The following is a 23,491-nucleotide window of genomic DNA, read 5'->3' as shown; positions in this document are numbered from 1 at the left end:
GTTGGGTGGGGGTGGGGGGGGGGGAGCTATAGGTGTGGCGTCCTCTTCTCTCGGTGCATTGTTGTACTTTCACTTCTCAGCAGAGGTGATCAACGGAAGAGTCGGTGACTAATTTGGGAAATAAATGTGGTGGTTTGGTTCCGGACTGCAGCCTTGTGACCGGGACTATGGATGCTCCTCATTTTCCCTCTCAGAGAGAGAGAGAGAGAGAGAGAGAGAGAGAGAGAGAGAGAGAGAGAGAGAGAGAGAGAGAGAGACCACATGGACTCAGTCATGAGACAATTCAACATGGCTGCCGTGGACCCTGCTACCAGCTCAAGCTCAAAGTGACCTTTTCTTTTTTTTTTTTGCCTCGTCTGATTTCTCTCCTCAATGTCAGTGACGTGGACACATGGGAGGAGTTTGGGTTTTTTAAAATTTAAACTACTCATATGGGAGGAAATAAGAAAACTAAAGCCCTTTTGACTTGAGGGTGAAACGATCATCTGATCGGTTTGAACAGGGCAACAAGTATCTCGGAGATTCGATTATTCGATCGTATGCAAATCTCCCAACGGCCAGCAGCGGTTTGTCGACTGCGGCCGCTGTCATGCATCATGGCTGCCTCCTGCCTCTCAAACAGCCTTTTCAATCGGTGCCGGCGAGCAAGATTCAATACAGCGAGGGCTGCTGTGACAAACCTTGCAACACAGGCTCTGTGCTGACAGAGTGGCAGGCAGGCACCCACTTCCTTCTGCTACTTGCCTTCCTCTGGTCACACCTTCTTTGTAACATTGCGGTTCTCTTTACAAGAAATTGTTACCAAAGATGAGAAAAAAAAACACACCAAAAAAAAAAAGCGATCACATGCCCTGAGCAGCTGATCTCTGTTTCCTGTATCTGCATGTCAGCCAAAATACTGCCTTATACAGAAACACTGAGCGGAGGCCTCAGCAAACCGGTTCAAGGACTGAGGGCTTTGTCTGCAGAGGGAGCATAAAGGTAGGACGCACTCGGTTGTCTGAGTGCAGCAGCAGGCTACACGCTGCTGTACACGACCTCCACCTCAGGTCAACCGTATGCCGCTTTGGGTTTTTCAAATGGTCCCCTTTTACCCGTCAACCCCTCTGACTGACCAGTCCGCTGACTATTGAACCCTTCGCTCGGCAGACGGGGGCAAATTAAATCTGACACGATATTCTCAAGCAGAAAATACATTCCAGAAAATTATCCAACAAAACCAACAGAAGCTCGTGAAGAACTTTGGGGGGGAAGGCCACGCTGCAGCAATCAGCGCGGCGGCGGGCAGAGAGCCGCCCGCCAGTCAGGCAGCGAGGCAGGCCTGCAAACATCAGCCACGTCTGAATCATAATATGTGGCCTCTTTCACAACATGGGTGGGATTGGTTGTTGTTTACCGAGGAATGTTTGTGTAGCACCGCAAGCGCAGCGGGGAAATACTTATCTGATGTGAAACCCAGTTAATTAATCGGTTTGCGCTGGTGAAAGCAGCTGGTGTTATCAGGCCAGAGCGGCCTTATCAAATAAATAGGACAGAGAGGAATGACATTTATGTTGCTCTGCCCTGCATCATCAGTTATGTATATGTGCACGTGCTGTAACCTATGCGTCGAATAATGTGTCAGAAGTAAGAGCAGCGTGACACAAACATCAGAAACGTGTGCGGTTATTTTGGGATGAAAGTTAAACTGTAAAAGGCAAACTTGAATTTCTCTTGTGTCTCTCTCTCGCTGACAGGAACAGAGTCAGAACTTTGGCTGGAGTTCAAGCTGACCTCGTTGCTCTGTGCAAATATCTGCCACCAGATGGCGATGGAGACCACTGCACAGACTGGATGAGTACTGTAAAGTCCAGAGGGTCCTGTACAGTGAAGAGAGCCCTTGTGGGACAATTCACTGAGGGGCTCCTGCTTTTTTCGTGGATCTTTGATGACGGCGCGGAGCAGAGCCGGAGACTGAACGACACATTCGGAGAAAACCAGACCAGCTCTGGTGTTTGGACTGAGATGTTCTCAGCTCAATTGTTAAATAAACACATTTTATTACCTCAAAATCAAATGCAATAAAAAACCTGTTGACTCTAAAGTAAACATGATGCAGAAACATGTCATGGAACTAAACCTTGTCTTGGGGATGACATCATGAACCCTAAGAGGTGCCACTGTGACGTTTTTGTGCACAAAACCTTTTGAGGCAAATGTTGCTTACCAGCAGCTCTTGAGGTCTGATGGAGTTATCTGTGTAGATGCAAAGCTTCTCTGCAGTTAGTGGACGAGTCTCTTTCAATTTGGATGCGAGGAACATGCAGACTGCGCCCAGCAGCTGCAGGTTGCACTTTTTGGTGGGTACCACGGCTAAAAATCTGTCCAAGTAGTTCATGGCCAAGGGAAAAACTTCTTCCTCGCACTTCTGCTCCTCACAGACCTGAATAAAAGAGACAATGCAGCAATAGTTTAGCATCTGCGCGCAGCAGCCCATCCTGCAGTGACCTTCCTTTATTTCCCAGCACTTGAAAAGTATATAAAACCTTTATGACACAACGAAACAAACGTCTAAATACATAAAGAGCGCGTATAAATTCAATGACACACATAGTTGGGGCCCGGCCAAGATTTTGCGCCCAGCCCTAATCGGTTGCGACATCATGAATTAAATCGAAATACATTATTTCACAAAGAATGAAATAAGTCTGGGACACAAACTGTCAATAGAGTCACATTCCTGCAGTTCACTGACTAAGAAATGAATTCAAGTCACAATCAGCCGAAGCCAAAAACACCCCGACAGCGCAGCACACGGAAACACACTTTTTTTCATTCGTCATATTTTCATAAAATAATTAAAAATACAAATAAATTATCCACGGCGGTTTTTTTCACATCATAATGTTCATTGGTCCTTTCCACATCATACCCGACAATTCCTATCCAAATGCACGCGCCGTAAATATGGATAAAATGTCAAAATATAAGACGAGTAGCGAGAGGTTGGTGTGGCGTGCGTCACCGCCGAGCCGATATGTTCATTTAAAAAATTAATTAAAAATCTCCAGTGCGTCGCACCGGAATAATATTGACATGAAAATAAAGATCGAAGCCCGGGGAATGTTTACACGCGGGTGTCGATCAGAAATACTCGATCAGGGGACAAGAATCGAACACAATTCCAGAGTGAGGCGATGCGACGGGGGGAAGAGCAAGACGAGCGATAAGGCCCTCGCCCCTTCCGACACTTAAAATAGATGCGTAAAATGTTCGCAAGGCTTTTTGCGATCATTTCTATATTCCGCGGACACCCAGGAGCCTCCTCTGTCAATGCCGACGGGCTTCGGGTGCTGTTATTGCGTTTATGACACAGTAAAGTCCCGTTTAAAGCCACGAGCGCTCCTGTAAAAAACCAACATGGCGATGGAGTAGCGCAAGGCAGCAGCGCATCGGGGAGTGCATACGTGTGCATGGAAATATTCAGCCCTAAGTAAAATAATAACATTAAAGAATCAACACGCAGCTGGCGCACGCGGCCGGGGGGGCATTTAAAAGAAATTCGGCGGTGTCGCGGATTTCTCGAGCTTTCAGAAAACGCAGTGCTCGCGAGCGGACTTTAAACGTGGTACGACAAAAAAAAAAAAAACTCGAGAAAACGACGCGTCAAACGAGGAATAAACAGTGAGAAACCAGAGCTGGGAGCGAGACGTGTTGTCCGTAAAATGCAAACCGAGCTCAGCAAAGCAGCAAAGGCAACAAGTCAGGAGGCTTAAAGAAGTCGAGCACGGAAATAATAAGCCTGTATAAGGCTTGTCAGCACTCGGGTGTCTCGGTGTGTACCTCCAACATCCAAGTAGCCAACATCCTCCTCATGAACGGCTGGATGTCTTTCTGGACGCCTTTGAAATAGGAATATTGGGGTAGAAACCTCTCCTCGATGGTCAACAAGCTCTGCAGGACCCTGTCATCGCACAGGAGGTTGGGATCGGGACGAGCTCGTATGACGGTGTCCATTTCGAGGCAGAGCAGCTCCATGGTGCCGCTGGTGCTTTCACTTAAGTAGAAAAAAGTCGGATTTCTCTCTCGGCGGCGGCGGAAAGCGGTGCGGCGGAGTTAAAAACGCAAAGAAAGGGATGGCAGGGAAAGTGTATTAGAGGCATAAGAAAGTGAGACTGCAGGGGCTCCGTCAGAGTAGTCCTGCCTCTCCTTGTTGAGAACTTTTTCCTCTCTCCCCACAGTGCGCCTCTACTTTCATCCGCCTGGCTCCGGCAGGCGCATGCATTTCAAGCCTGCCCAGCGTGCGCCACTGACGCAATTCACTTCATTACCTCTGTATAGACCAGACGCAACACGCTGCTCTCACTCCTCTTCCTTCCACTCAGGCATGCGAGGCAACTTTTCTATAAACTTGTTTCATTGCAAACTCTCACCAAACGCAGACGCAACAACACAAAGGGGGGACATGGCACAAGAAAAATACCAACTTACGTCGAGTTTAACAGGACTTTTACGCACATTTAAGGACTGAATTGGGATCAAATAAACAAATGTTATCATTTGTTTGGATGTATCAAATATATCCAGCTGATAAGGGTTTAGTGAAAGTATGATGCTGTCAGGTTGAAGAGATGATTTCTGTGTTTTGTTTGCACTTATTTCTGAATCTTGATTGTGATAAGATGATGATCATATGATATTGTCACTTATGTAATAACACAGTATAAATAAATGTCTGTCTGGTTCATAATTGCGCACATTTACAGCTGTTACGAGCTACAATGAGCCCACTTTACTCCAAATAGTGCAACAAGTGTCCCTTGTGAATCAAACTGAATATTAGTTTGGCAGGAAAAAGATCAATACAAAGAAAGTGATTAATTAGTATTGATTTCTGATTCAAACAACTTGTCTGAGGGAGTTTTTAGTTTTTTTTTTTCAATGGACTCAATGAACCTGCGCTGAGGATGACGCATGTAGATACTGGATGTGGCCATAAAGGCTGCATGTTAACTTACAGAGGCCACACACACACACACACGCACATACAGACACACACCCACACGCACACACGTTTTGTCGACCATTTTTTTTAATAGCTGCCTCTAACTGCTTGTGGTTGGTGAGATAGCTTTCTAGGAAATTTGAGGCGGTGTTGAACTTTTTCTTCTTCTTCATAATCTTCTCGTAAAGACAACATACACACAGATCGTTGGGTTTGGTTTTTTTTTTAGCACAAAAACAATATTCCTGCTATAAATCATCTTTTCTACCCTTTAGGGAAAAAATTGTAAAAAAAAATTTGGACCAAAGCAGGTGGAAACTCAGAGTGTAAGTAAATGAGCAGATAATTAAAAAAATGACTGCCAAATGATTTAGCCTCACATTGCAGGCACAAAGAGAATCTGCATGGGTAAATATGCTAATCCCTCTGCTATTCTTAGTCAACTTCAAAGACCCGGAGCCTTGAATGAAACAAGACTGAAGTGCATGAGGGGAAGACTGCGGGACTGTAAAATCCTCAGAGCTTTAGAGCTGTTAATTTCCATCCGAGGCTCGTTGGTTGTATAGCTGTGCTTGTGAGAAAAAGTGGGGGAAATGTCTCTTTAAAGTTTTTTTTTTTTTTTTCTCCTCCAGTCTAAGTTGTTTCCTCCTCCCTGTGTGTCTGTGCGCAGGAGCCAATGGTTCCTCAGCGCTCCACCGCGGCTGTGCGATTGTTACTGGGCAGACTTCTTCTATACCTTCCTCCCTCTCTCTCTCTCTCTCTCTCTCTCTCTCGCTCTCTCTGGTCATTTATCAGTCTCTCTCTCTCTTTAATGGGTGTCGCTGTTGAAGCCCAAGCAGCCTATCAGGGCGTCTTGAGTGGCATCACGCAGGACTGAGGGTTCATGAAGTCTTGCTCATGAAGTCTTGACTAAATTTTTAGTTTTAAAAAATAAAATAAAAACTTTAAGCAGGAGAGAGACTTTGTTGTTTCCGCATGATCAACAAGTGTCAGCATCTTGAAACAAACACATAGGATGAGATCAACCAGGATCCTGGGTCAAGAAAATTCATCAAATCATTTGAATTTTAGGTGAAACAATTTTTATTTCAATCTTTAATTCACATGCTCTGAGTTGGATAAACGTGGATTTCTCTGCTTTATTGTAGATTGAAATTAATAACTGAAATAGGGGGTTTCACTCATGGGATGTAGCAACATGTAAAATGTATAAATCATCTTTTAAGCTTAAATGATCATATTTCTACATGGTGAGCTACTAGGAGAAAAAAGATCTGAACTTGATCAAAAGTAAGAGCTGTGTCATTTCTGATGAGAAACAAAGAAAGAAGGAAAGAAAGAAAGAAAGAAAGAAGGGAGAAAGAAGGAATGAAAGAAAGTAAGGGAGCTGCGGTGGAGATGCAGGTGCTCCTAAAACCTCTTATCCAACAGCATCAGGTGCCACCAGCTCACCATGGATGCGTAATTACGCACAAAAGACAACTTATAATCACAGTTTCATGTCAGCATTGGTCACATTCTCTTTGTTGCAGAATAAAACAAGTAATTTAAAGTTAAACAAAATCGCAGGTCTCGTCTGCATAATCATCATCATCCGCCTGCACACTGCACATGGATGGAATCTTTAAATCTAGCTCCCCAAAAAAAGTATTTAAAAAAAAAAAAGCGCAACAAGTGAAAGATGAAAAAGCAGCAGCTCTGAGTTGTTCCTCTTTTAAATCAAGAACTTTATCTCCAACTAAACACATTTTAAATCCTTCACACAAACTCACACCCAAGTGTCCATGTGTCAACGTTTAATAGCGCAACTTGTCTTCTACAGATATTAACCCGCAGTTGTTTATGTGTGCGCAGCAGTGACGCCAACGACTCCTGTGAGAGGAACGAGACGCAGCAGCAGCAGCAGCAGCAGCAGCAGCAGCAGCACAAACGCATTTCGTCCCCGGAAGCATTCAATTACCATATCACAATAAAATCGGAACACACCCCACGGGTTAGTACCGTTCACAAGTTACGACCCTATTCACAATGAAAGGTAGGCTGAGGAGGGGGCGGTGAATCATGAGTGAAGTGAAACTTCCGACGCTGCACACTGCAAGAAATATCTGTCGGGACAAATTATTTTATGCAGTTAAGAGCCTTTAAATCTTATTGTTTTGTTTTGTTTTTAAACCACCAGAGAGGTTGAGAGGAGTCAGCGAACCTGCAGCCAATCAAAAAGCCTATTTAATAGAGAACAGTGTAGTTATTCGCCTTTTCCTCAACACTGCTTTAAGGACTGATCATTGGAAATAAATAATAAATAAATGCATTGGAAACAAGCAGGTTTATTAAGTCATATTTGTAGATGTTTCCGCTTTAAAATCAAATTAAATCAAATAGAAAAACACGACTGAAATAGTGAGGGTGAGCACTTTTTGCAGTGAGGATCGAGCAGTGACTCATTGTCGCCATCACCGCACCTTTCACGGTTTAAATCACCGATGCGAAGACCAGAAACTGCAGACGACGATGCTGATGTGTTGTATTTCTTCTTCTTCTTCTTTTGCTGCCCAGAAAATGAGCACAAAATGTCCCAGATGAGACAAGAGAAGTGTCGGAGGGGGAATTTATCAGACTCCTGCTGAGGCAGAAACAGTCGTGAAATGACAGCATCAGGTCTGAGTGTGTGTTTGAGTAATAAAACCCTGAATTAAACAGCTTCATGGCTGCACACTGGAGTTTATATGAGTGTGACAGGCACCTTGACGATTCTAATTCCCCCAGAAACAAAAGAGGAAAATCTCATATTTTTTAATCACTAAAAACAAAACCCAAATACAGCATTTTACATGTAAAATGTTGTATAATACTAAATGTTAAAATGTCTTATTTAAATGAGCAGTAATCACACAAAGCAGAGTTCTAGGTTTTTCTATAATCTTCATGAACCTGAACATGAAACTAAAATAAACAAGAAGAGACAATGAAGGTTTCTTTTCTTTCTTTTTTTAAAACCACAGTTTTTCCAAATTGTAGTTAAACTGGTTTAAATAGATAATATCTCTTCAGCAATGTGAACAGAAAACAGCTCAGAACACAAAGTGAAAACAACACACCTGCATCAGCAGGTCAGCAACTGTCAGGCAGGAAATACAGCTCTTTTTAAAAAGGAATAAATTAAATTAAAACATTATTTTATGTTATTATTATCTAATATGATCAAACTCACCATAAAGCTTCTTTTAGGAATTCAAATAAATACAAATGATCAAGAGATTTCAAGTTACAAAGAGAGTTTATGTGAAATTCCACCTGTGTCTGTTCAGTTTGAATTATGTATTAATTGTTTATTTAGCTGTGTTTAAAATGTTCTTGGATATAATCCTCGTTTTTATGACAGATGCTGTTTGGAATAATTTTTGCAAGATTTTTCATAAAGGTATTAAGCCTCAATCTCTATCAGATTACTGTTGAAGGGCAGAAGAACCGAGTGATGTACGGAAATTAATTCAGAGATTTAATTATTTACGAGAAAATTACATAAATAAAATGAAACATTTCATTCTTAGAATTCAAATCAGCTCATTTCCTAATTTTCCTGATGAAAAACCTGCTGGATTTCCTCTTTATTTAGAGGATATAAACATATAAAATGTATTATTATTGAATTAAAAATAGAAGACGTGCAGAGTGATGTTGTGGACGGTGGGAAACATTGGAGGAAAAAAACGAATTTAATTAATAAATCATTGATTTTTTTAAACTTCAAAAATACGTCTTCATGTGCACAAACATAATGGAGGTGTTCACGTTGTCAGATAATAAGCAGTTTTCACATGGAGGGAGTTTATTCACACAGCAGGTGAAATGGCTTCAACAGCCCTGACACCAACATCCAGCCTCCTCCTCCCTCTTTGCTTCAGCTACGATCTAAAGAATTCAACTTTCTCAATAAACTTCTCGTGTCACTTCCTGCCAGGTGAATACAGCCACAGACACAGAAAAAAACATGGAGGAATCTGGGAGAGCAACATCCAACAGCAGCAACATAGTCTCATCAGTGTGCTGCGACACGTGTGGCAAAGAAAACCCCAAAAATACACAAAGCAGAAAACAGTTTTCAGCTGCTTCCAGTTCGATCAGGAGAAGCACCGTGTGTGGTGGCGGCCATTTGTTTATCACGCTCACATTTCCCCATCTTTGCTGTATTTTTCTGTGGTTGAGCTGCAGATGTGTTCGCCAGACAACAACAACGCAGAGAAAAACCTACTCGTCCGTGACAAACATATATTTTAAAAACAACAGACTTCATGCAAAACTTAAAATAATCTCCAACCGAAAAGTTTCAAACAGCACAAACAGTTTATTTTTGGTCAAATGTAGAATAAAAAAAATAAAATAACGTGTTTCAGTCGTTAGATGCAAAATCTGCAAGTGTTACACTTTGCTAACTTCAAATTTGAATGGTTATAAACTGTGAATCTATACGACCAAACATCCGGGATAAGAAAAAAACACAACCACACGACAATGTCTACAGAAATTCAGCGATTTCTGTAATTTCAACATTCAATGAAGAACACCCATCACACGCTGCTGTTTTGTTCCAATCAAACACAAAGACAGAAACACAATCAAGCCAAAAAACAGCTAAACAATCCTCAGCCTGCTTTTGAAAAGGTTTGCTTGATGATCTTCTCTCCAACCACGTTTGAGCAGGCTTCGTAAAAGTATCTCTGTTTTGTGTTGTGTGTGAAGAAACATTCGATTTGTGTGATAACGGAAACTATCAAGGAGAGTCTTGGCCCAAAAACCTGCCGTTTACCCTGGAAGCCCCGAAATTACTGCTCGTTTGCCCCAGTGGATAATTCATCATGAGACAATAGCCTATTAGCTTCTAGATTGGTTTAATGACAGAGACGTGAGCTTTTTGCACATCTGCAAAGTTCCCACCTGATCCTAAGCATCTGTGGAGCGGATGTGGTCGATGCCACTTTCTCCAAATCACCGTGAAATCACTGGTTGGTTTTTTACCTGCTCTGTTGAGAGCAGCCCCCCCCCCCCGGGTTGTTTTAAACCTGAGTGTTTGCAGCAGTGCCGTGAGGCTCGTCCCTGACATCTCCACACTAACCACCTGTGGGATTTCTCCCCCATCCATGACTGATGTTACAACAATGCAGCTTTGGCATGGAGTGCTCGCCCTGCAGACTTCCCTCAGACTCCCTCAGAAATTCTTTACGCAAACACGTCCTCCCCGAATTCTTTGAGATGTGCCCTTATCTCATTAGCTGGAAAAGAAACAAGGGGAAGCACGAGAAAGAAGGAAGAAGTGAAGAACAAGGTCTTAATTGTTGTCGTTTGACATCTTAACGTTGGCTGTGTGATGCCGGGGAGAGGTGAGGGCCCCTCCAGACGTCTTCCTCAGGTACGATGCCTTCTCAGAGCCTCTGGTCGAGAAGCATCCACTGAGTGCGGTGGTGTTAACAGACATTCAACTGCTCTCAACGGCTGTGAGGATAACACACAGACTGTGTTGTTCATATTTGTGTGATTAACCCTCGATTTCTTCTCATTAATTTAGCTTGAAAAACATTTTTATTTATATAGAAGTCAGAGCAACAATTTCAGGGAGTAAGAAGCCTTGTGAACGGCATCAGAAGCAAACATCTATCTCCACATGGCACAACGGCTCCACAAGACATCTCTGGACAAGCTCCTAATTTCTGTGACGATCCACTCGTCGTATTCATTACACACAACGAAGAATTCAAAGCTTTGCATTCGTATCTTGAGTGAAAATACTCAGAAGATTACGTGAAGTCACCCCGGGTGCTTTTGAGGCAGATAAGAACACAAACAAGTTGTAAACACAAAACTCTGGATCTTTGTGCTCCACCATGCAAAACGAGTCTCTGTAAACAAAGTGTAAAAAGCGTGTGTATGGGGAAAGAGGAACTTTTTCTCATTTTAAGAGGCAAAAACAAAGAAAATTGACCCAGCAACACTGCAGATAATAAAAAACACACCAGGTAAGTCATTGTCCCACTAATTACTCGAGAGGTGGTAGATTGCAAAACCTCCGTCAAGGTCCAACAGCCCTGCAAGCTGCCCCACATTTCACACACTCATAGATATCAATCCTCCAAATGGGCCGGATTTTATTCTTCAAGATCAATAAACTATTCCCTGAGAAAACAGTGAGAATTTAAAAGAATTTCACAATGTTAAAGAAAGTGAAAAAAACAAATCCTGGATCCCTGAACCGGACTGGCAGCAACATCTAATGGATTCTTTCTTTCCTTTCGTAGAAATCACTTCGGTAGTTTTTGCTTAGAAACAAACAAACAAACAAATAAAAACACAACCTCCCTGGTGGACGTAATAAACTGGTGAACAACTATAAGGTCGATGTGTCATTATATGAAAACAATACCACATTTTCTCACCTATTTCTTCTGCTGTACAATAATTACGCACAAGGATATTGCAACAGGGTAAATAGAAGCAGGGAATAACCCCCCCCGAGACCCCCCGGAGAACGGCTGATTACATTAGTCCACACAGCAATTACAATCTTGTGGGAAACCCCCTTTAACATCTATATAAAATCGGCTCATAAATGAGAGTGATGATGATGGGAAACCCCCCTAAAGATGATCCATGCAAGGTTCGGTTGATGATTAAAACATCTAAATTGATTGTTCTGGGGTAAACTTCGACTTTATCACTATACCATTATACCATTGTGCATGCACAGTTTGCAGCTTGATTGTAATTTTTGATTCTAAAATAATTGTTTGAAGATTGGAATGACGTTTGGTTTGGGTCAGGTCCCCGTTGCCCCTTTGAAACGCTACCAGAGACCCAGCACTGAGCATGGACGCCGCTGCAGCCAATGGGTACGAGTGGCGCTGCAGCAGGACTCGGGCGCGCGGCTGAAATCGACTCTGACAAACAGCTGCTGAGGGAAATATTTTCTGTTCCCTCCTCCTGCTTCAACCTCCCTCATCTGAGGGGTTTGAAGAAGTGATACTCTCATCCCATGTGGCCGCCTTCATCCTCCTGAAGCGCCGAGACAATGTTGCAGCAGAGTAAATGAAACACAAAACACCCGATCCTGGTGGAGTTATTGTGTTGCACTTCACTTTGCATGTAACCGTGTTTGCAGGTGCTTATGGGAAAACTGTGCAGAATCATTTCTCGCACTTTGCTCTTTGTCGTCATAACAAAACTAAAAGATAATATTGTTTTATCGCCTTTTAACAAAGATAATGTTCATCTTCTCACACTCAGTCGGCCCTTCAGAGGACCTGAAAATGCAAAGTGAAAGCGTCACTAATAGCTGAGAGCCGCCATGTGCTTCGTCTCAATCCATCACGGACGTTAGTGACAGTTTGCTGAGAGACAGGTGAGCTTCTCCAAGCAGTGTGGGTCGTAAAAAAAGGAGGAACAATAAGGTCTGGTAGCTGTGGCCAAACCTTCAGTTAACACAAGAAACAAACCGTCTGGTATTCATTTACCTTTCTTCAACCCCCCCCCACCTCATTCCTTCATCCCTGCCTCCATCCCGACCCCCTTTCACATGCTTGACCCCGTCTTCTGAACTGCACCAACAACCTTTCATGTGGTCATCAAATCTGCGACCAAATGAGCCAGGGAGAACGGTGGGTTTGGAACACCGGCTGCTAAATAACGTCAATATTTCTTTATCCTAACGGAGAATAAACTGCTTTTCTTTAATGTTTCACACACTGTTTTCTTTTTTTTTTCCTCCAGGAGCAGAGAAGTCTCGGTCCACACAGAGCAGAGCAGAGCAGAGCAGAGCAGAGCAGAGCGGCTCAGCTGCTGCCGCCGTCTCTTCCCCTCCAGCTCCTCCAGGATTTTCCCATGTTCATATCACTAGCCCTTGACTTTGTCACTCATGCAACAGCTGCTTGCTGATACCACACCACAGTTCCAGCCTGTTGCACTCCCTTCTTTTCACCACACACACCAAGAACAAAGACAATGTTAATCCAATGTTAGACCTTGGTGCAGAATGCAAGGACTGCTCGGGAGGGGTTGTGCACGTCCAGACATTAACTCGAAATTTGCCTAAAACACTCTCCAGACTGTTGGAAATTGTGTCTGTTCGTGCTGTGGGGAGGATCAACATCCTGAGGATGTCCACCTGGGATCACAACACGCTCAGACTAAAACACACGGGACTTGAGGTCAAATAGATCTCACAAGTTATGAATAAAGCTCACTGGCTTGGGAATAAAGGCACCATCACACATTAACCATCACACAAAACTGGCTATAACGTGTCATTGCAGCCAATGCAAAGGGATGATATGAGAAACAAAGTATGAAGAGCCGCTGGCCCTTTTCACAGAATAACCCAATAAGTCAAACCTTTCACACAATCCTCGCTTAACCTATGATTCATATACCGCTCCCAATTATGAACAAAAGAAAACCTGTCTATTTATTTAAGTCTGTCAAACAGACGGAGAGGAATGCAAACATTTAAAAAAAGTTAACCATGTAGTTCCCGAAATAACACAAGCCATTAAAATAACCCCACAAACCGAACATATCGAACACCTGAGCACACAACCTCGCCCGTGTGCACCGAGTGCAGGTCCCGTTGCCCCCGTTGCCCTCATTGCCCTCGTTGCCCTCGTTTCCCTGACTCTGCTGCAGATGGTGACACACGGCGCAGAGATGAGGACAAGATTACTTCTACAAATCATGGTCGGTTTCCCGCCTGCATCAGGTGCTCAACCTATCTTCTGTCACTAATAATAACTCAAGATGCTCGGCTTTGAGACGATGAGCTCAATTAAGGAATCACACGTGTCAGAGGGAAGCCGAGAGGATGCACGTGCAGCCACAGAAACACCACATCAGAAACACACAAAAACATGACGCGTACTAAAATAGACAAAGAATTTAGGACAACCCGAACACACAGACGCTGAGTATCTGATCTTCTGAGGCTACATCCATATAACTACAACAATCCCTGTAACTAACATACTAACGCTCCTAAAAACATATATCACGTGACCACTCGCATACACTGGACATGCGTGTGCAGGTGAAAACAGGTAGAGTTCGCATAACAGCTCGTCTCCTACACATGTAAACAGTTGTAACAGCTGTTAGCATAACAACAGGGTGAGCAAGGCTTGTGATCGATTATTCATGTAGCGCTTGACACTGGTAGCCGAGGCTAATGCTGGTTGTTTTCATCAGGAGGGGGGATCTCAGGAGCTTGATGAATCAGCAAAGGCGATGTCGTGACAGGAAAGAACCAATCAGGAAGTGGATGCGAGCGTCTACATCATCGTATCCAAAACATCTCCGTTTCCGCCCGTCCAGACTAAAACGTGGCCCCGGCGTTTCCAAAACTTCTCCAGTTCTAGTGGGGACGCCAGGCATATATACATAGTGATCAATGATGGAGACAAATATGGGGGGGGGGGGCTCCCCTGGCAGGCGTGCAGCTTCATTACGGCACCGCACATGAATGTGTGTGTGCGTGTGTGTGTGTGTGTGCACCGTCCACCCCACCACTCTGGATCAGGCTGCAACAATCTGATCCTTTTGGGAAACTGAGGTGTTGCAGTGTAATTTATAGGCCGTATCTTTCAAGTCCCCCCCCCGGCTCCGCTGGTGGCGTCAGCCCCTGAGCCACTGTGTGTGTTTAACGGCTACATGTGTCGCTCCCTATCTCTCTCCCCGAGTGGCACAAAGGTAAAGGGAAGCTTAACAGCCTGGGAAAAAGTTGAACAGTGTGAAATTACCTTGATCCAAAGATTCCTGCCGCATACCAGCCCAATGAACCCATAACAGAGCAGGCACTCAGTCAGAGAGCCCTGCCTGCAGGGAACAGCTGAGACATTACAGAGGCAGAGGGAGGGAGGGGTGAGGACGGGTGGGGGGGTGGGGGGGGCACGGGGAGGTGAAAGAAAGATAAATGGAAGCAGGAAAGAGGCCCACCTCCAGTAATCTCCAGTCTACTGTCAGTGGTAGGGGTCAGAGTATCTATATCTAATGTACATCCTATGATAATGCCGGACAACTGGTGGCGGCGGTGCCACTGACAGCGGTTCGGTCACATTTTGGACTGAGAGGCTGTTTCTGGGGGAATCTAAGAGGAGCAGCTGTAGATGTTGACAAAATATTGTGGAAAAATGAGATGACAAAGCTTAAATGTGGATTTTCAAAATGTGTCATTCTTTACAATGCGACCGTTCTTCAATTTCTTTTTTGGGAGCCTGGGATACGGCACGTTTAGGGAAACTTTAGCAGGAGCGTGAACCGCAGCAGATTTTTATTTCAAATAAAACGATTATAGACACAAAACCATTCTACAAACCAACAAGACACTGGTTTCTGTGATGGGAAAAGCATCGGAGAACGTTTATTTAGTTGCTTTACACGCTTGTTGACCCACTTGTCTGAGTCATGCTTTGATGCCCTGGTTAAAGCATGTAAGGCTAAAGAGTGACGGTAAATCATCTACAGTAAAAAAAAAAGGCTTTGAATAAGTTTCTATTTCACAAACCGGAACCTGGTTGTGTAAAGAATGACCCTCACTTATTTCTGTTTGCTCTTATTCTTTATTACTGGTCACGTTAATCTCCTTCAGCAAAGAACAGACTTTTTAAAACTTCTATAAAAAGATGAAATAATAACTCATGCTTAGCTGTGATGTAATAGGTTCAGGGATTTGGTTATAGTTTAGGATGTAAACATATATTTTTCCTGGTTACTTATAACAACAGAATATCGCAGCCCTCATACAATTATAATAATTTAATTTTGTTTGTGCTCAATTACAGGACATTTTGTATCCGTTCTGCATGAACTACTTTTAAATAGTTACCTCAAAATCTATAAGGGGCAATTGCTTTGGGGGGGTTCAGTTCAAAACATGAATTTGAGACAAGAGATCAGAATTTCAGCTTTTATTTCCTGATATTTCTATGTGTCGAACAACTGACGAAATAAAACCTTGACAAAAGTAAAAGGAACAGACGTTCTTAAAGTAACTTCAAGTCAATAATGCTTTATATTAGGTTGTATAATTAACAATTACTGCATCAAGCCTATGATTCCATGACATATTACATTGTTCATTTCTGATGCTTTTCACTGCTGCCTCTTTCACTTCTTGTTTTTTTTGTTTTTGGTAAAAGTAGTTTCTTCCTTCACTGCTTTATAGTAATGCCAGTATGTTCTGAGTCACTGTTTCACTGCATGATCAAGTTCCTCCTGATAAGTCTGGATGCATTTCCCAGACAAAGTGTTTCCAAAGACTTCTGGACTCATTCTGCTGCTGCTGCTGCCATCGTGAGTTACATCCTCAAAAAGCCAGGAGGTCACACACATCCCACCTGAGTCCCAAGATCAGGACCAGGACAGTCAGACCCTCTTCTGCAAGTAACATATACGTGTGTGTGTGTGTGTGTGTGTGTGTGTGTGTGTGTGTGTGTGTGTGTGTGTGTGTGTGTGCGTGAGAGAAGTAAAGGGAAATAAAGACAATGACAGAGAGAGTTGGATTGTTGCCTCGTTCTGTGTCAGATACAATGATTGAGTAATCCATTTTGTTTTAAATCCAAACACCTTCACCAAACACAGCTGCTTTTTTTTCACTTTTCATCACCGTTCTTAGATATTTATACTGATGATATCTCTCGTGCTTATAATAAATACAACAATAACCTGTTGGGCGGGAAAAAAAATAAAAATAATAATTTGGTTTTGCATAGAAAAACACAAATCGGTTGTCAGTTGAGTTATAAAGGAAATCCCCTCTTTAAAAGGGAAATATTTGACGGTTCACTCCGCCTTAAATTCAGCCATCTTTATTCTAAATTAGTGCCAGTAAACTTCCTGTTTCTTGGGATTATTTTACAGAAAATATAAGATAAGCAGATATTACCATTAACGAATACTGTTTTTGCTTTGTAATTTACATAAGAAAATAGTTTTTGCATTGGAACTATTTAAAAGTCATTCAAATGTATTCTTTAAATATATGAATAGACATATTGACACGTATATTAAAATACTGCAGTGTTTTTTGTGTCTTAATCATAGAGGAGATTCCACTCAGAACAAAAAGGGGAGAATTAGTGTCACTGTAAAGTAACACTGACTGATTTGAACACCGATGACAGCTGGAGGAGGGCAACACGTTTTAGGGCAACGCAGAAAAAAAAAAAATAGTTCCTGTGTTTGTTTGCTGCACCTGGTTGTTGTGTGCCAGTTTGTGATGAGGATTTCCTTATCTGAATATCTGCAGCACCTCTGCAGACATGTTGACTCTCTCTCTCTCTCTCTCTCTCTCTCTCTCTCTCTCTCTCTCTCTCTCTCTCTCTCTCTCTCTCTCTCTCTCTCTCTCTCTCTCTCTCTGGGGTTTGAAAGTGTGACAGTTGTTTACAGTAAATTATTGAAACCTACTTCGATTGTGTTGATGGTGACAGAGCCGGATACGAGCAAAGGTTTACCTTGAGCCACATCCAGAGCAACTTAGAATTCAGGGTTAGGAGTCTAGGAGTGTCTCAGGTTAATCAGGTGCAACTCTTCTGCTTGTTATCAAATTGCCTTTGGACTTCTGTTGAATGTGTACAGCTATAAACATGCCTATATGGAAAAGACACGTGCACTATCTGTCAGTTTGTGTCTAAAATACCTGACAACCTCTTAGTTTCTGCAAAACCTGACACCTCACTTTACCATGAGGGGTTTATCAATGAGAATCAAACAGAGCACATTAATATAGTGATTAAAGAAACTCCCAAAACAACTTAACACACAAAAAAAAGGTAATTGTTTGCATTCAAACTAATAAAATTAGATTGAGTCATATTTCTGAATATAGAATTCTGCTTTTGACAACCTTGTGTCAATAAAACAAAGTGTTTCTTCTCTTCCATCTCTGGAGCGATGAGCGGTGCCATTAACACAAACCTCCTTCTCCTCCCTTCAACGAGGACAATCACAACCAAGTCAGCCTTCATTGATTACATAGGCTCACCAACTACAGTTTATAATATGCAGCCATTTTTTGTAAACAATAAACAGTAAACAATATGTGAATCCTTCAGGTGGAACGCAGAATTTTCTCTGTTTTTTATAGGACCCCTGCATTTCAAGATAGGAAATATTCTGGGGAAATATTCTCTAGAAATAATTTGACAAAGCCTATTTTTTGGAAACTTTTCATGCCCCCCCCGGCAGTGTGCGATGGAACCCCAGGGGTCCTCACATCCCCATTTGAAAACCCACTGGTCTAACGTATACATTGAATGTATTTCCTAGGTTCTTGTTTGTTTTGAAAGTCTCCTGCTGTATTATTGGCACATTGATGCCACTGCTATTTACACCTTCTGCACGCGACAGAAAATGTGCATCCTGTTCTCCTGACATGCTCGAGAGTGTGTGAAATTTGGTGCAGCTTGATTGAATTTAAGTGGACGGCTGGGCGTTGGCGGAGGTTTGCACAGAATCATTCTAGTTGATTTCTGCCTGTTATTGTTTACATGAGTGTATTTTAAATTGTTGTTCTGGTATCAAATAAGCAAATTAAGCGCCGTTAATAAAAAAAACAGTATCAACACGCAAACATAACATGATGCTATGATACAATTCACACTCTGCTACTTTCCTTTTTTTCTTCCGCATTGATTACAGCAGCACATGTGACCAACTCAGAGAAAAGAACCACATCAATAGAACAAGAGCAAACCCATTTACTGAATTAGCCCGACACCGGGGTCACAGGTTGGGTCACTGCGGGAACCTGAGGAGAACCAGTGAAGACCTTCATTTACCAGGGTTGTGATGCAACTCCCCAGTGAAACATTGACAGAGAATCTTCTACCTTGGAAAGTATTGGAACAACTATGAGGAGCAAACACAAAAACGAAGATTTTTTTGGTCTTTCCTCCCCGACTCATGTTGCATTACCTCTGGAATGTCGACTGTGGAATAAGGAAGCGGCCGCACATCACAGGCTGGCATTCATCTTTCAATCACTCCCCCCCCCCCACCTCCCTCTGTCGCCCTCACCCCTGTAATCATGTTAGCTCATACATAATCGTATTTCAATTACTGACAGGAGTGTGACCCTTGCCTCCCAACATGCCTAATCTAATACATGTGTTTCCGAACAGACACAGGGATGCCTTGTTTTGGTAGGAGGACAGAAAAAAAAAAAAGACACAAGCATCAGCATGCAGTGTCATGCCAAAGCTATAAAAAGGGAATCTGGGATTTTCTTCTGATTCAGCCTGGGACGTCAGCGGCTATTTTTAGCAGGAGGTGAACTGAACGTTTCACCTGCAGTGATGTAAAGACTCTGTAGGATTCTGAACGCATGCAGGAGAGGAGGAGAGGAAAAAAAACAACGAGGGGTAGAGGAAGGAGGATACCTCAGAGGATGCTTGCAGAAAGAATGCAAAGCTCACAATGTACGTCTCCATCGGGCGCACGGCCGGCATGTGTGTGTGTGTGTGTGTGTGTGTGTGTGTGTGTGTGTGTGTGTGTGTGTGTCAGGGGCCCACTGAACTTTCTGTAATCCCACTGTTCAGGAGAGTGGAGAGAAAACACCAAAGATACCCCCAGCCATAAATCTACCTCTCCCCCTGTCCGTCTGTCCCACTGGGTAAGGTAATTCTTTCCTGCAAGAACTTTTTCATCTCCCCTCCGTCTCTCTCTCCCTCTCCTTCTCTTTCTGTCAGCCCGGTCTCTCCCTGTGTAATTCCCGATCTGTCACTCGGTGTCTGTGTGCTTAGTGGCCTTGTGTCATTATTATGGGCCAATTTGTGTCAATGCTAACATCCCATTCATCATGGGGGGAATGGTTTCCGCCGTGGCTCGAGGGGCTCACATACCTCACCTCTCACATTTTCACCATGGTGGCATCCGCTCCGCTATGGGGTTGGAGGTCAGAGTTCCAGACCCCTTGAGTGATCACTGACTACTCCTGCTTCTCTGCTAACCCCTTCCTGCTCTCCCACCGTTACCACCTCTCTTACATTTCTAGGTTCACTCTGCTCCTCTCGGGCAACTGAGACTCGCAAAGAACTATTTCTTCGACCCAACTTTTCCCAAACTTTTGCCCTCGAACAGAATGACAGTGAAAAGCCAAATTGGGTTTGATCAGTTGGAACCTGTTTCATCAGTCTCATGTTTCTGCACCATGCTCTAGACATTACGCTCCCATGCCTTATCCCACCCACCGACCAACCCTCCACAACCCAACCCCCCCTATCGCCTCAATGGCTGACCTGCCCTTACTCTCACTGAAGCTCCTACATGCGGGTCGATGGTTTATTTCTTATGAATGAACGGCCCCGAATGAAAGTGCATTCCTGCCTCGGCCCTGAGAGGAAGCAGCTGGCTGTTTGGTGACTCCGTGTCAGACGTTGGTGGTCTGCACAAGAGAATAAGATGAAGTAAATGATTGAGAGTGCAGATATAGACGGAGGAGGAGGAGGAAGAAGAGAAAGAAGACAAACACGAACAAGAAAAACATCAACAACAAGAAACGGGGCCCTAGAGGATGATGTGCAGAGGACTGCTGTGGAATCGCTGCCACGCCACCTGAGGTTGTTCCCTCTGTGAACCGTGGGCCGGGACAAAGGAGGAATTGAGGTGGATGTCAAAGCGAAGGGGTCAGAAGGCAGAGCGAATATCTGCTGGGATGAGTTGGACACAAACAAGTTTCACATGTCTGTGTCAAAGTTGTCTCACGGACAATTCTGCTTCCTGTTCAGAGCATGGCGAGCGATTTAAGATGTGCGACAGTCTTCGACACACGACACAGAGCAAAGGTTTCAGAAAAAGTCGGAGGCCTTTCCTGCTACAACCTGGGAATAAGCGGCTGGGCTGAAAGGATCCTTGTTGTTGTGAAGTCTCCGTTGTTTGTTTAGAGATGGTATTTGCTGTAAATCTGTGCAGCGAGAGCTTGGCTCCGGTGTGTCGCCGGCTGCCAGACGCAGGCAGGCAGGCAGGCATGTGGGGCACGCAAGTCCGTCTCCATTTCTCTCTCTGCCAGCTCCTAATTATGCCCAATTACACCTTTAACACAAGTGGGCCGCTGTGGACATTTCTCAGGGTGTGAGGTCAAGCATTTCCTGTGTCTGTGAATGACCCAACGTCAGGGGAATTGTCTTGCAGGGGCCTCCCTCTCTCCCCCCCCTCCATCATTCACTCTCTTCATCTTTCCGACCCCTCCTCCACAAAGCCCAGATCCCAGACCTCCACCATTCTCCAATGAGTCAGATAACTGGGGCTTAACCTCTGCGACTTGCTGGGGCTCTCTTCTCTTGAACACAAACAAACAGAAAAAGGCATGCACCCCCCCCGACTCCCTCACTTGCACACATGCCTTGACCATGCATGTGCACTCCTGCATGCAAATAGAGGTTGCACACACAAATCAGACATGTTCTCAAAAACACAAACACACAAAATGCTAAACTCATTGTAACTGAAACCCAAATCTGAGTTTTAGGGAAGCTTCCACATTCTGAGTGCCGTGTCCTGCATCCTGTTTGACGCTCATCCTTCTCCAGTTACACACGTTTTCCGACTCCAGTTGTTTCCCGACGGTTCGCCCCATTCCATCTTTATCCTTCCACTGTCAACAAAACACCTTAGGGTGCAGCCGGCGTGGACCTGAATGTTAATTACATATCTTTTTTCTAATCTTATCCAACACATGTGAGTCACGGCTTCAGCGGTAACAGCAACCCACCTCACAATGGTATAGTGTACCAACAGGTTGGGTTCCCACACCCAGTAGGAAAATAAATACTTCATAATCACCACCTATCAAAACAGGCAACGTACGCAGGATGAACCGAAAATGGTGCATTCCATGGGAAATCCATAGCGAGCAAGTACATGCTCGCTCCTCCACGCTGACATTTCAGAGACACAAGGGAGAGATTAGAAGCACATATGGGAGGGCCACAAAAACCAGGATGAAAGATGGCTGAGGGATATGGGGGTTAAGCCCCATATTTTTACAAGATGAATCCGCGGGTGAAGTGACACTACGATGAATGAATTGTCTGAAGGTAAAATCAGCAAGTGGCTCAAGTGAGCAGGCCGGACTCGGGGTGGATGATTTATTTAACATGAAAGATCTGGAAATTGCCACTGGCAGAGCAACCGTATTTGTAGGAGGTGACAGTTTTGTAACATGCATGTTGTTTTTTTTTTTTTGAGTCCAGTGGCTGCAACGGTCCCTGCAGGAGAAATCCCACATGCACCAAAAAAACAAAAAAAAAAGAGCGTAAGCATGAGTAAGATGTTGTTTCTCCATGATTGAACAACCTCAGTGGCAAAGAGAGTCTATGTTTTGAAGATCTTTAAAAGCAGCCATCTGCCCACCCACCACCTCACACAACCCTGCAGGCCACCAGGCAGTGGATACAGTTACTGCAATGACCTAGCATTTCACTCTGCCAAAAACACAGGAGTGGAAACAAATACGAGAAAAAAGTCCTCCGAGAAAAAAATGTCAGGGCTTCTTTCCTTTTTTTTCCTCAAATGCTGAGTAGAGGAGTTTGGTTGTTATTGGAGGTGGGGAAAAATGAAAGAGGTCATTCATGACAAAGAGCCAAGATATGAGGAAACCACACTTGTGTCTGAAACAGGCCGAGGAGAGGCTGAGCCAAGTCTTAGTCTCAGCTGTTGTTCCAAGCCACACATTTATCACACAGGCACTTCCCCAGCAAGAAAAGCCCCTCACAGGCAGCCACGGAGGGGTGCAGACTTGCTTAAGTGACTGGATGACCCCGAATACCAGAGAGTGGCAGGTCTGTGGGATGAAAGGGGACCTTGTCTTGGCCTCTGTCCGTCCATGTGACTTTAAGTGCTGTCCCGCGTTAAGGTAGGCTGAGCCTGCAGAGAGACACAAACTACCTGGCAAATATTTGTGCGCTGGATCCACATTGTGGGCCCGCATGAAGAGGCGGAAAGCCGAACTGGGCGGAATATGGCCTAAAGCTATTAAACACACTGCGTTCTCCTCCTGCACATTCTTCACCTTGGAAAAAATGAACAGGATAGAGAAGGTGGAAGCAGTGGGTGAGAGAGAGAGAGAGAGAGAGAGAGAGAGAGAGAGAGGGAACAAACTCCTCTATACTAAAGAGCATTGTGTGTAGCACTTCGGCGGGCTAACGATTATAGCAAAGCTTTTCCAGGTTTTCGCCATCTGTCACTTTTATGAACGGTGCCGTAGGAAATTGGGTCTTTGGGTTGTTTGGCCTGGGAATAATGAGCCACTGAAAATGATTGTTATAGATGACCTCTTGGCACTGTTCTCATATGGAGCCAATCGAGGAGCAGCTCCAGAGGCCTCCTAACAATCAGGGATAAATCAATTGGATGTTACGGGTCAGGGGCACGGGTGCTGCAGGAGGTAGCCCTGGGAACAAGGTAACAATGTCTTCGGCTATGATGTGTTTCTGACAGAAAAAAGGCCCGGTGCCAATCAAAGTAGCCGAAAAA

At 43.9% G+C, this 23,491-nt stretch overlaps 1 protein-coding gene and 1 long non-coding RNA gene across 4 annotated transcripts in view; one reads left to right on the top strand and one right to left on the bottom strand.

The window, feature by feature from the left end:
• The window catches only part of ccnd2a (cyclin D2, a), a 146,552-nt gene that overhangs the window by 18,169 nt on the left and 104,892 nt on the right, over positions 1-23,491 (bottom strand). For 2 of the 3 annotated variants that reach the window (XM_035157618.2, XM_035157619.2), the window contains exon 4: positions 2,207-2,422. In XM_035157618.2, the coding sequence (XP_035013509.1) occupies positions 2,207-2,422 (216 nt within the window). Of the gene's footprint in view, positions 1-2,206; positions 2,423-3,822; positions 4,377-23,491 lie in introns of those variants that run through there. The other variant, XM_035157617.2, reaches the window with a different exon arrangement.
• On the top strand, positions 891-2,101 carry LOC118110059. Its single transcript, XR_004696890.1, has 2 exons — positions 891-981; positions 1,737-2,101. It is a non-coding gene; the product is annotated as an uncharacterized LOC118110059 (long non-coding RNA).

This window comes from Hippoglossus stenolepis, chromosome 5 (assembly GCF_022539355.2).
Source record: "Hippoglossus stenolepis isolate QCI-W04-F060 chromosome 5, HSTE1.2, whole genome shotgun sequence".
In the NCBI taxonomy this organism is placed as follows: Eukaryota; Metazoa; Chordata; class Actinopteri; order Pleuronectiformes; family Pleuronectidae; genus Hippoglossus; species Hippoglossus stenolepis.
This window is presented reverse-complemented; position numbering and strand designations above follow the sequence as displayed.